Below are 13,553 nucleotides of genomic sequence, written 5' to 3'. Positions count from 1 at the left end.
ATCGGAAACAATTGTATGTTAGAAATTATTTTTAAAGTTTTCTGCTAATCTAACTTAAATGTATAACATAGAAATCTAAACCTAAATCTCACTTCAAGTAATTGTTAAATAACTAAAATATCGATTCTTCCAACTAGCAATGGTCAAAGTAGAATCCTAATGGTTTCGAGAATAGAGATAGCAAATCTAGAATTTCGAATCTAAACGTTTCATATCTAGTGAGTTGCAACAATGTTAACAAAATGCAATTTAATTCAACTAAAACAATCTTAAGTCCCGAAAAATCCAGCCCTCAGCAACAGATTTGTTAACTTTGTTGTTTAAAAAAGCCCAAAAGTACTGCACATATATAAGCCCACTTATGCAAGCCCAAAAAGCAGCAATGGCCTTATACGCCGCACCTATTTCTATCGTGCAAAATTCTTTTATACTACAGTGCTTCGAATGAATGGACGCAAGTTTGGCAATATTTGCCCAAACAATTTAGTGACAATTGTCGTAACTAAAATGTGTTTTTTCTAGACATCAACTTTATTATTCGAATTCGTTTAAAAAATATAACAACCAAGAAACTTAACGATGGTCGTCGTAATAAAAATGTGTTTTTCTAGACATCATCTTTCTTATTCGCATTTGTTTAAAAACTATAAATGTTCTGAACACTCAGTATATGTCTTTCTATACTTCTTGCTTCTACAAAGTCATGACACAAAATTATATTTCCTTGGTGATGCATTTACAATATGTCTTCTGAATGTAAGTTTGGGAGTTGTGACTTGAACGTGGACTGAATAGAAATAAATGATGCTTTCTACAGAACACGATATTTCTCCTGGGCTTTGTGCAGTGTGATACCATTTCATCAGCTTAGCAGTGTCAATGCCATACTTTCCATACTCAATTTATATCGTAACAATAGTTATCAAAAGATGGGTATTACGTCACAATACAATCTGCTATTGCCCGGTTTCGGAAAACGACAATGTGGGCCAGGAGCCGAGTGTAGATATCGCACGCATTTCAATTGTTTAAATGATAACCTCTGTAGGAGAGGTATGGGGAGACGTATGGGTATCAAAAATTGGTGAATTTCTTTGTAGAGCAAAATTATGCTGTCTCATACTGGAAATACTCAAAAGTGAATTTTGAGCCCTAAAAATATACTAATCCCACTTTTTCGTGCTAATTTCTATCGAAGTTTTCAGCAAAACCTGGAACTTTGAAACGTACCAAACGCTAGCGAAATTCGCAAGCTAAAAAACATTATTATGACATCATAATAACTTACCATCCAGTAAAGCTGATGCAAATGCGCCTTGCTTTTCTCCCATAGAAGGCAAGTTGCTATCCCACTTTGGATTCTCATCATTCAAGTCTAACATTTCAACAGAGTTGTAGTAAGGACCACGCCGTGGCCAACCACCCATCAATAAAATGTGTTGATCGTAATTTACAGCAGATGGACGTCCCCGAGCAGTGTTTGTATCCTGTATGATGAAATATCATTGTATAAACTCGACATCAACTGAAGTGAATTTACTAACAATATCAACTAAACACTGGACATGGTGTTATTAATGGAGACGGCCTGGCCAAACTTAGGTATCAGACATAAAACTATCTGCAGGTAACAATACAATATGAATAAATCATGACCCATGGACATGGTCAATAAAGTTATGTGGTTGAGGGGATTGGGCACATAACAACATAAGTATAAACTTTGTGCAGGCGACAATTCACAACAATCGATTCGATCAAGAAACAACAATCCACGGCATTCCGCGACCGCAAGGAATGTTTGTTAGCTCATAACTTTAACATTCACTCTTCTTAGCAGCTTGCCAACTCAAAATGAATTCTGTGCTTTACATATGAACTGGTTATTCGCGATAATTAAAATTCTTTAACATTGCAATGTATTGTTGCTTCTCTGTCAATTCTATTGTTACATTGTTTTACGCTTCATTTGTCATTCCGCAGTCTTGTCTGCCTCCGGGCTGAAGCGCTCGTCGATTTGGCTGCGCCGTGTCTGATGCTACAACGAGTGATGATGAGATTCTACCGATACCGGTACCGTTGTGTAGAGGTGCCTAGTTTTTATCGTTTTTGAAATGCAATCCTATAGTTAACTGCAGGTCTCTTCGAACCAGCAATAGGAAAAAGCCGGTAACACTATTTTATCCAAATTAAGTTAACACTCGCTTAAAGAGGTAAAATTTGAACGTGCATGAGCAACTCGCCGGGCAACAAACGTCATTTAGATAGACAATGTGACAAAACAATGATCTTCAACTTTGTTTGACCAGCAAGACCAACAGTCTTGATATAGTTTTGCTTTCTCTGATTGCATTTAGTGGTTTCCAATGGTGTGTTTTTCAACAAAAACCCGAGTGTTTGTTATGAAGGTGGAGCAAGTTGTTAAAAGTAGACAGTTACGTCAGGTGAAAATTTTCAGGTAAATTCGAAATAACACCGCATAAGGATGGACTTGAGTTTGCGTAACAACAAATTTTTGCTTGTCTCATTTTTATATGTTTTCTACGTTAGTACAGTGGGGTGTTTCAGCACCCCAGGGTAATAAATTTGTTTGCTGTTCTGAGTTGGCAGCACTTACATTCTTCTTCTTTTCAGTACCTTCGTAAATACTAGAGGTGGGAAAAATCTGAAAATTTTACAGTCCTAGGCCTTGTTCTTCTTATCTTTTCAGATATAAAATGCATAGGTACAGTAGGAATATAGAGAGTATACAAAGCATGTCGCAAGCATGCCTTTTGATTTTTGAGAACTATTTATCACTCCTGAAATGATTGAATTATTAGTTGAAAAGACCAACTTGCAATGTGTGAGGTCACGAGACCGTAAAGTAAAAACAGTGTGTACCAATTGTGGCAAAGACGTGTGCAGTGACCACAGCAAGTTGTTTGTGCTTTGCGTTACCTGCCAAGATTCTGCATCAAATGAAGTTGGATAAGAGTAATGATTATTTGGATATAGGGACAGAAAAAACTGTCCTTTTTCAGCTTTGAGTTACCTTTCATGGTGTCTTGCTGTGTACCTTTGTTCATTAAATAAATGTTGGAGACCAATATGTTCATTTTATTGTAAAAAACACTAATTTTTGTGATGGGGTGTTGAAACACTCTGAAGTACTAACGGTGTTCTTACACCCCAGTGTACTAACGTAGGGTATAAGGATGAACTTGAGTTAGCGTAACAACAAATTTGTGCCTGTCTCATTGTTATATGTTTAAACCAGCTTTGCCGGTCCGCGCAATAAATAGTTTGCATGAAACAGGTCAGTGGTATAAAAATATTGGAAACCACTGATTTAGTGCAAGCAGCAACATGGAAGCAGCAAAATTTGTTTTGCTTTAACTGTTCTAATAATTGCATTAATTATTTGCTTTGATTACTTTGCTCTGCAACCACAACAAATTAAAAAATATTTCATTTCAAATTTGATCTGTTCATCTCTTGAATAAAAGGTTATTTTATTTTTACTTATGAGAGAAAACTGCCCAAGCCAATTGTTACGGACAGAAAACATAACGATCTTATCTTGGGTCACACTGGGCCATGACCACACAGACATAGAGGAAGAAATTATGCTTTCAAATCATTTCCAAGTGTCACAATACTGCGACAACAAGCATATGTCTATGTCATCACAATCAGAGTTCTTAATTGAAAGAAATTCATTTAGAAAGCAAACATACCGGCATTTTACTCCATTGGTTTGTCTTAGTGTTGAACTTGACAACACTCTGTGGGCAGTTCAATCCACCAATCATAAGTATCTCATCAGGCTGACCTGGAAAATATATTCGATTTGTAGAATTTGGATGCAAGCATTGGTACAACACAGAAATTCAGTTGTTAAATCTACTGCTGCTGTTTCTACTACCACTAGTCGCTTAATCGTTACCATCCTGGTCCATGTAGTGCTGTACCTGTATATTAAATATTATTGGTTGAAAAACTCAATATTGCCATAATTCTGATTAGCAAAGAGTTAACTTATATTAATATAAAGCTGATTTCAAAGCTTTCATCATAACCTTATAATTTTATGCAGTATGAAAACCATGAAACGTCATACAGGGTTAGTTACAAGCAAAATTTATTTTAACAAAAACAACATGTACAGAGAAGATTCGACAGGCGCTGACAAAAAATGGACACATGTCAAAACAATTTAAGTGATTAACCGCTCTCTCACCTGGTTTTGCTTTACAAGCTGCAGCTTCAGATATTCGAGAAACGAGTGATTTCACAAGAAGTTGCATGCAATCCGTGGAGTTGCAAACCAGTTTCTAAATAATTAAAATTGAATCATGTTAGTACTTTACATATTACGAAAATGTGTTTTGTCGCCACGTACGCCATTTTGCAAACAAAAACATTTTAAACTTAAATTTTTCAACATTGACTCATAACATAAAGTAGCAGTACTACATGTTAACCCTCACACAATTTTTAATTTCTTTCAAAAGTTAACACAAAACTTGGCGATGCATGATGACGCAAAGAAATAAGCAATGCCTACAAAACTTCATGCAAGTTACCTCCTTTTGAGCAACTCTTATCAAAAAATCTTTCGACAAATTTTTCAGTTGAATGAGATGAAACAAATCACTGAAGTTTTTTTGTCTTTCATCGAAATAAAAAAGTGTCCAAGCGACTGCACTACTGTACTTGTCCTCATCAATCGAATCCTGAAATTTAATCAAGGCTAAGGTGACATCATAGATACCTTTATATTATCTGAAATATTTGATACGATCTTTGTTAAAGCTAAGAATGATTAAAAAATGTTTAAGGAATAAAGTATTGCAGCTGGTTTGAACAACGCCATTTAATACTTTGATTTATTGTCTTAACTTAATAGCGAAATTATATTAACTGCCAGCAATATTTGAAAACTTAAATCGCGTAATCTTATTCGAGATAAGAAGTGTCTTGCAAAACCTTGCAACAAACATTCAAAGCCATTCATGTATATATGAGCCAGCCTACATCATATGCTTTGTCTTAAAACAAAAAACTTTAGTATTGCCTCTTGACTTTCAGTTATAAGTGGAGCACAGGGTAATGCACAATTTCTCGAAATGTAACTAATATACCGCAGTGTTACAATCTAACATGAAAGTGTGGTAATTACAATTAGCTTATTACAATTAGCTTCTTGCAATTACCACATTTCACACAGTGATTTAAGAGCTATCAAAACAAAATGTTTAATTTAGATACTGTATAAAAATCATTGCAAAACAAAAACATTCCAATTCTAAGTTTACTTCATCACTTTCCAACTTCAGCATAGACTTGACATCATCAACACCAAGCTGAAGAAAATCTGCACTTTTTAAAACTGATCCGAGATTTTTAGTAATGAAAGTTTCAGCTGCTTGAACAAGATCACCCATGTTGTATCGGTTTGAATAAGATCGAATTTTCAAACAATTTTCTCCATTGAGAGATGCTTTGAAAAATTTCCTGCAGTATTCCTTCAAACCTTAAAAAATCTTCCAACTCATATATGGATAAAACCTGTCATTTACTTATGATACAAAATCTCTTAACAGCCACTCATTTCATATGTTTATTCAAGCTTCCTGAATTACGTACGTTCGATGAATTCATAAACTTGATAATTTTCTCAACATTTTTTTGAAAGGAAGTATCTTTATGAACTATTGCATTGTACTTCTATACAAATTAGAAAATATAGATTGCTCATTTAGACAATCTAGTATTACATCACAAATTTACAGTTAAATCCAGTGAACACAAACAATCGCTTATTAGATCTAAGTTGCTGGGAACAAAATTTTTGTATTCATCCTCCATCATAAAAGCCCCGTTTAATACATACACTTTCGATTCCTCATGGAGGGAAGTTATTCATTACTGCGTTCAAATAATGGCCTATGATTATGGTAATAAACAAATTTTTAGTTGAACAAGCTGTGTGGGTAAATGGAGCTGTTTACTGAGAAGAAACAATGGCTGATTATGGACAAATGGTGTGCTATGATAACCTTTATCCTGGGAGAGAGGAAAATCTTTCCACAACTTTAACCCAGCAATGAGCCCTCATCGCTTGTGCTCCAGTTACCAAGCTTGCCTTTGTCCAAGTTCCAATTGTTAAACTATATTCTTTGGTTTGGTTTTCTTGGTTTTAATGTCGAATATTTTATTTTGCATCGATTTTTATATATCATTTCCCAAATACAGAACTGTTCACCAGGACCACTGCACAAGAGCAAGCATTGTTTAATGCCTTGCCAAATAGCATTATAAAGGTAGCGTCACTAGGTATCGAACACAGATTGCATTATGGGTGAGCCCAGAGCCTAAACCGCCCGAATATCAGGAGTATCTACTCATAAACAGACTGTTTCTACCTACAATTTGAGTGATTGCTGTACAACACATTGATTGCATTTTGATGCCATAAAGAATCGTTGATTTGCAGTTTTAGGAAAAAAAGTTATTACAACCACTGCTTATTGCCTTATTACATCCTATTGGTTGTGAGTAATAAATGTTGGAGATTCTGATTGCATTAACCAAATTCTACTTAAAAATACTTTTTAAGATGATAAAAATCCAAACTTTGCACAGTTGCACAAAAGAGTCTACAGTTTAAGTTACTTTTACATGATACTAAAAAACCAGCAACCTTTATGCACAGCAATATATCAATAAATACAACAAGTATCACAGAATCAGCTACAATAATATAATAATTACTTATAGTCCATAGATATTCTGCTGCTTCCAGTACATCATATACATTGTCATTAGTGAGGATTATGCGTGAAGTGTATATGAAGTTTATAATCGATGCCATTGTTGGACCACTGATTTCTTTAACACTTCCTTCATTGCAATTACTTTCACTCATCTATAAAGAATAAAAAGTAAATACCAAAAAATTTTTGTAAAATAGTAAATTAGTAAGAATTTAACCCAGTTCACCTTTGTAGTGAACATTTTCTTGAAATATTCCGAGAATGAACCAACCACACATTTGTGAACAAGGAATAGTTTTCCTCCAGCTTTTATTGTGAAATCACAGAAGTCCTTTGTTGTTGTTCTTTCCCTTTGTGACATATAGTTCATGAAACACAAAACAATTTTTAATTTTCACAAATAAAGTAGAAAAATTGTGACAGATACCAACCATTACAGTAATCACAATTAATGACATATTAGCACGTCATCACATTACATTAGAGTAGAGATTTTGTTATGGTAGGCAGTGTATAGTGATCATAGGCATAAGATTTAAAATCCTGGATCTGCTTAAGTCTATGAGTAGCAAGCTGAAAAATTCCTAAATGTGGGATTCGTATGAGCTAGCTACCCGAACCATAGTCAAGCAACCACTTGGTCGTGCTTTCATTCGAAACTTGCAGGCCAATGTATTCCACAGGGACTGATGAGGGGACAAAGACATCCAGTCACAGTAAGCAAGGCGCTGGTTATGACGATTGTCGATTTGGTGAGTGTGTGTACTGCCACACCAGACAGGTTCGCAGTCCTCAGCAGTGAAGTAAAATAGAAAACGAGCTGATGTACAGATCGTAGTAGCCAGGCCAGAGATCACCAGTTGTTCTATCAAAGGCAGCATTGGATGTAAGTTTTTTGTGTAACGAGTGTCGACGATACGTGAGCACTCCGTCCAAGGTTACTCCAAGGTAGTTGGAAGCATGACAGAAGGACACGAGCGTGCTGTTGATGTTATTTGTCAGCAGCACATTTGTGTAAAACGAAATGTGCAGGCATTTGGTTTCGGATGCACAGGCATGGGGTGGTCAAGAAATGCACATAACTGGGTTTGTTTATGCACATACTAAAGGAAGTTAAACGGAGGAATGCCAGGATCGATCCTTGTGGTAGGACGCAGTTTCTTAAGCATCAAAATTTGCTTCGCAGACGGTAACCGATGGTAAAGGTAACAAACAATGCACACACAACAATGTACTACTAACGTTACTGTTAAAATGTACATAATATTATTTTTTTTTATTTATTATCATACTGATTTACATATTTTTACTTACTTATCATATCAGCCATAATTATGGTGTTTAAAAATGACATTTTTATGAGAAAAGTATGAAAAGATATGAAACAGCATTTTCTTAAGTTATATTTTTTACACAAGACTTGTACAGATGAGCACTTCTTAAAATTAACAATTGAGCAAGTTGAATAATTTACACGAAACTAGCAACAAATTAGCAATGCTTGAAATTAACAACTTACTCGTTCAAGTTGCTGAGTATTTCAGTGGCGTGGTTGTTGTTGAATTCCATCTTTTATAGTTTAATGCAAAAATAAACAATAATTCAACTGAACACAAAACTATGTGTTTAAAGCAAAATCATGCAACACTTTAAAACAAATCTTAGTCACAAAACTCAGCCATTATCTACCACACTATCCTGCAATTATCATCAAGTACAAGTAACAATAAAGTGGTAACAAAACTAAAGGATCACATCATATCGTTTTTTTTATTTTGTCATCGACTGTGAGAAGCGAAACTTGCGAAGCGAAATTGCTAACCTAATTGTAATGTGGTCAAAAAAGAATATGCTCGCAAACAATCATGGAATGGGAAAAAGCGGCTAAACCATGGGGCTTAAATCGCAAATTACAGTGGTGCTGGAGAAATGTAAAGTTAGCATTTATAACAAGCTCAGCAAACATTATCTCAAGGTAAATCATTAAGTGGGAGTAAGTAATGCTACCTGCCTGGTTCGTGGTAAATGTATTTTTAATAATAGGATTAAATAAAATTTTTGTGCTCAACGTAAAATGTGCCTACGTAAAATGTGCCCACCTGTGCTTACGTTTACTCATTTCGAAAAAAATTTGTTTCTACATGCGTGCTAGAACATTGCTAAAACTGTACTTTGGAAATAGTTTGTTTTGCATCGATCACCTGCTATTAGAACATTTTTACAATCTGCGTCAAAATACACTTCAGCTTCTTATTTTGAAACTTTCTTCCTAACTTACAAGTTAAGATTTCCCAATTCTATTGCTAAAAAGTTCAATGATTTTTTAAACAATGACCTGGAAAGCACTGCACAAAAATATTATTAACAAACAAAAATGCTCGAAACATGGAAAAACAATTGAAAACTTGAATCATTTGTTTTGAAGCTATTGTTCATGCTGTGCCCAGTTTAATCCTTTTGCTACATGCAAATAACTATAAGTAATCTCGTAATCCTCTTTTAGTTTTACTAGTGTTGTCATATACTGCAAGTTACATCATACATACACTGTATTAGTATTACTACAGTAGCTCCTTGATAATTATCGGTACCTCGTTTAACCAGTAATCGACTATTCAGCCACCTTTTGCAGCGGCTTTATAACGTAAAAATGCAATAAAGGAAATGAAATGCGAAGCCTTTTCCAGCTATACTAAAACTGTGTGTCTAATATACTATATGCTATATACCGGATGTAGCCTGTTCTCATTAATGTTATTGTAGCTTATTTATCTTTTAAATATAAGAATTCCATTATCTGTTTTTGCATTCACGTTGAATTTTAATACAAAAACCTTTTCCCAACTACCCCGCATAATCAAGTGTAACGGAAAGTGGGTATATGGCACCTGAACTTGAGAAGTTGACTCACTTCACTACAATAAGTACTTGTTGAAATGTCTATTGCGGAAGGTAAAATATGAAATTCATAAGGTGGTTGTCTACTTTTCTCACTCACAAATTTAATTGTTCACCTTGACGGCTTATTGTCTGTTGACTAGCTTCAATTAACAGTAATCAATATTATAATGTCTTGTTTTCCACTGCTATATTATAGGACCAAAGTGCTTGTCACCTTGTGAAGATGACAATAGAGTTGTCTATCATAACACTGAACTTATTCAATCAGAATTCAACAATGGTTACATAGAAATGACAACTGTATACTAATTATATTGAAGTTATTTTGAACAATTACATTTAGACAAAACATTGCCACCGCAACAGCATAAAGACATCCATGTTATACGGTAAATCTAAGTAGAATGAATGCATTGAACAACTTTGCATCACTCACGCAAGATAGGCACGCGCCATATTTATGTCACGACTTAAAACGGAAAACAGAAAGTTATCGGTACACAATATTATCTAACATTGAAGTCATATTTCGTAAAGCAGACGTCTGAAAATACGAATTTTATATTCTATTCAATTTGTGTATTATAATATCCTTTTTATTATTACATAACCTCCCCACAAGAAAATTGCTTAAATGTAAAGAAAGCAATTTTATGATCAACATAAAAAGATATTCGCTATATGGAATAATTGACACAAAGGTAGTGATAACATTAATCGATATAATACGGTTTTTACAAGTCAAATAACAACAAATGTTAAAATGTAGTATAATACTGGCAATACATTCGCAATAATGTGTTAACATGTATTCTTAGAGTTATGAAGCAAATTAGGTTACAAAGCAGTAAAATGATAACATTTATGAAAGCTCAGGGTTTAGATGTTGTGCTGTTATGCTGTTTAGCTGTGCATCTTACGCAAGATAGGCACGCGCCATATTTATGTCACGACTTAAAACGGAAAACAGAAAGTTATCGGTACGCAATATTATCTATCATTGACGTCATGTTTTTTAAAGCAGATGTCTGAAAATATGCACAGAGATCGAGTATCATATCAGTCATAATTATGATGTTTAAAAATGACATTTTTATGAGGAAAGTATCAAATATACTTGTACAGATGAGTATTTCTTAAAATTAACTACTTACGCTTACTCATTCAAATAGCTGAGTATTTCAGTGGCATGATTGTTGCTGAATTCCATCTTTTCTAGTTCAATTTAAGAAACAAACAAAAATTTACATGAGCCCAAAACTTTGTGTTTAAAATTCTGCAACCGTTTAAAACATAGTTTTAGTTTAAAACTCAGCCATTATCTACCACACTATCTAGCAATTATCATCAAGTACAAGTAACAGTAAAGTGGTAACAAAGTAAAAGAATCACATAAGATCGTTCATGTTTTGCCATCGAATGTGGGAAGCGAAATGTATATTGCTAACCTCGTTGTAGACTGGTCAAACAAGAATATGCTCACAAACAATCAATGAATGGGAAAAAGCGGCTAAATCCTGGGACTTAAAACGAAAATTATAGTGGTGCTTCAACAATGGAAAGTTAGCATTCATAACAAGCTCAGCAAACATTATATCAAGGTAAAACATTAGCTTGCAGTAAGTAATGTTACCTGCCTGGTTCGTGGTAGATGTATTTTTAACAATAGGATTAAATAATATTTTTGTGCAAAGCTCAAGGTAGAATACATTATAATTCCACCTATGCCTATGTTTACACATTTCAGATAAATTTGGTTTCTACATGCGTGCTAGAACACTGTTTAAGCTTAACCAGACTGTACTTTGGAAATAGTTTGTTTTGCATCGATCACTTGCTATTAGAACATTTTTACAATCTGCATAAAAATACACTTAAACTTATTATTTTAAAACTTTTATTCTAACTTACAAATTAAGGTTTTCCAATTTTGTTGCTAAAAAGTACAATAATTTCTTAAAAAATACCTGGGAAGCACTGTACAAAAATATTACCAACAAAAAATGCTCCAAGCATTGAAAAACAATTGAAAACTTTATTCATTTATTTCGAAGCTATTCTTGATGCTGTGCTCAGTTTATTCCTTTTGCTACATCAAAATACTACAAATATTCTCGTAATCTTCTTGTAGTTTTACTAGTGTTGCCAAACACTGTATACTACAAGTTACAGCATGCATGCACTGTATGAGTAATACTACAGTAGATCCTTGATTATCCGTACCTCGCTTAACCAGCATTGGACTATTCAGTCACCTTTTGAACCAGCTTTATGAGCTAAATATGCAATAAATAAATGAAATGCTAAGCCTCCTCCAGCTATATTTAAACTGTGTGTCTGATATACTCTATGCTATATACCGGATATAGCATGTTCTCATTAATGTTATTGTACCTTATGTATCTCTTAAATACACGAATTCAATTATCTGTTTTTTGCATGTCAGTTTAAGTTTTATAGAAAAACATTGTCCTAACTACACCGAATAATCAATGAAGCTCGGTGTTATGTAGTTATGCTATGTTATTATTACTTTACTTTCACATCACTCATCATATGCATTATATCATATATTACAACATTTGCCAGAAAACAACAAAGCATCTGACGCGACTAAGGATACTTATTAGCGTTGTTTAAAATATTTATTGTCTATTATTACACACTATCACAACACTACAGAATCTTTAACAAAATAACATTGTTGTGTTAGAACTTGTAACCATTTACTTGACTAGACGATCGCACCATCAGGCTTCAAAATTGCAGCAAGTGGTTGATTAATTGCTCATCTATTGATTATGAGTCTTCAAGGTCGTGTAAAATTTTCACAACCAGAATGTCTGATTGTTCGTGCTGGTTTATTATCATCTGATCGCAGACATTACTAAGCAGTCACTTCAGATTAAATTGTTTGTCATTTCACTGCCTATGTAAGCTCGGCCGCTTACACGATTAATTTCATTTTGATTCTTATCCACCTGTCGTTAGTTGCTTTCTAATTGACTTGACATCAATAAGCACAAATGTCTACATTGATTTAACCGGGTTATATTGATTCTTCATTGGTTGAACATGATGAAACATTACATTTAGTCGACACAGCAAAATAACAACCTCTTCGGGATTGGGCTTTAGCAAAATGAGTTACATTGGGCGTAAACGCTTCAATTGGATAAACATAAACATTCGATAGGATTGCAAGCTGCTTAGAAATTTCACCAGTTTGTGAGAATTTTATATCCTGTGAGCAGGCCTAATGCCAACATAGTCACTGACGTCACATAATTCTACTTAGTCTTTTTTCACTGTCGATTTGCAATTTGTCATACCTCTATACTTCATACTATATTAATATTACTAAGTATAGTATGACCGGAAAAGGTTGTTTGTCACACTTGAGTTTTGATTGCTTGTTGAGAAACTTGTAACGTGACAATGGACGATATCCAGTAAAAAATGCAAATAAGAACTCGAATATCGGATCCAGGTATACTGCAGTCGCCCGGCGGGTGCCGAAATGGATTTATCAATACGGAACTAGGTGCAAATACGACACTTTATGGTCATGTGAGAGCAATTAAGGACATTTCTAATATTACTTGCAATATAAGCTTTCGTTGTCCGCAGAAAACGTGTTATTAAATCATCATCAAAGCTCAAGCACCACTCAAAGCATGTTCTCACACTTAGAGCAGGAAGGCAACACAGGGCATGCATGGGGACAAACTTATAGCATGATAAGAAACACTGCAATGACGCACAAGAGAAGCAATCTTAACCGTTTCAACACCAACCAATGTTGGCTCACCTAATTCCGAGTGACGTCACGACTGAATGCAAACCACGAGATTCTTTTCATCTGGCGCTTGTAGAGAAAAGTTATAGATT

At 34.4% G+C, this 13,553-nt stretch overlaps 2 protein-coding genes across 2 annotated transcripts in view; both read right to left on the bottom strand.

Annotated features, from left to right (window-relative positions):
• LOC143459607 (kelch-like protein 26) overlaps positions 1 to 1,427 on the bottom strand; it is a 7,704-nt gene extending 6,277 nt beyond the window's left edge. The window contains exon 1 of the mRNA XM_076956823.1: positions 1,289 to 1,427. Within this exon, the coding sequence (XP_076812938.1) occupies positions 1,289 to 1,427 (139 nt within the window). The remainder of the gene's footprint in view (positions 1 to 1,288) is intronic.
• A 3,767-nt stretch (positions 1,428 to 5,194) lies between these two features.
• LOC143459606 (kelch-like protein 12) lies at positions 5,195 to 8,405 on the bottom strand. Its single transcript, XM_076956822.1, has 5 exons — positions 8,281 to 8,405; positions 6,988 to 7,111; positions 6,760 to 6,913; positions 5,309 to 5,518; positions 5,195 to 5,223 (listed from the first exon to the last, which is right to left on the bottom strand). The coding sequence occupies exons 1-5, from the start codon at positions 8,328 to 8,330 to the stop codon at positions 5,195 to 5,197; spliced, it is 567 nt and encodes a 188-aa protein (XP_076812937.1). The 5' UTR covers positions 8,331 to 8,405.
• Between the last annotated feature and the right edge of the window lie 5,148 nt (positions 8,406 to 13,553).

This window comes from Clavelina lepadiformis, chromosome 5, assembly GCF_947623445.1.
Source record: "Clavelina lepadiformis chromosome 5, kaClaLepa1.1, whole genome shotgun sequence".
NCBI classification, from domain to species: Eukaryota; Metazoa; Chordata; class Ascidiacea; order Aplousobranchia; family Clavelinidae; genus Clavelina; species Clavelina lepadiformis.
The sequence above is the reverse complement of the archived record's forward strand: the minus strand, read 5'-3'. Positions and strand labels throughout refer to the sequence as shown.

Excerpts from the sequence above, each read along its gene's own strand:
- LOC143459606 (XM_076956822.1), bottom strand. The coding sequence starts at position 8,330 with ATGGAATTCAACAACAACCACGCCACTGAAATACTCAGCAACTTGAAC. Across the intron at positions 7,112-8,280 it reads ATACTCAGCAACTTGAACGA|GGAAAGAACAACAACAAAGG; the intron begins GTAAGTTGTTAA and ends TATGTCACAAAG. Across the intron at positions 5,224-5,308 it reads GTCTATGCTGAAGTTGGAAA|CTCTTAAATCACTGTGTGAA; the intron begins GTGATGAAGTAA and ends TTGTTTTGATAG.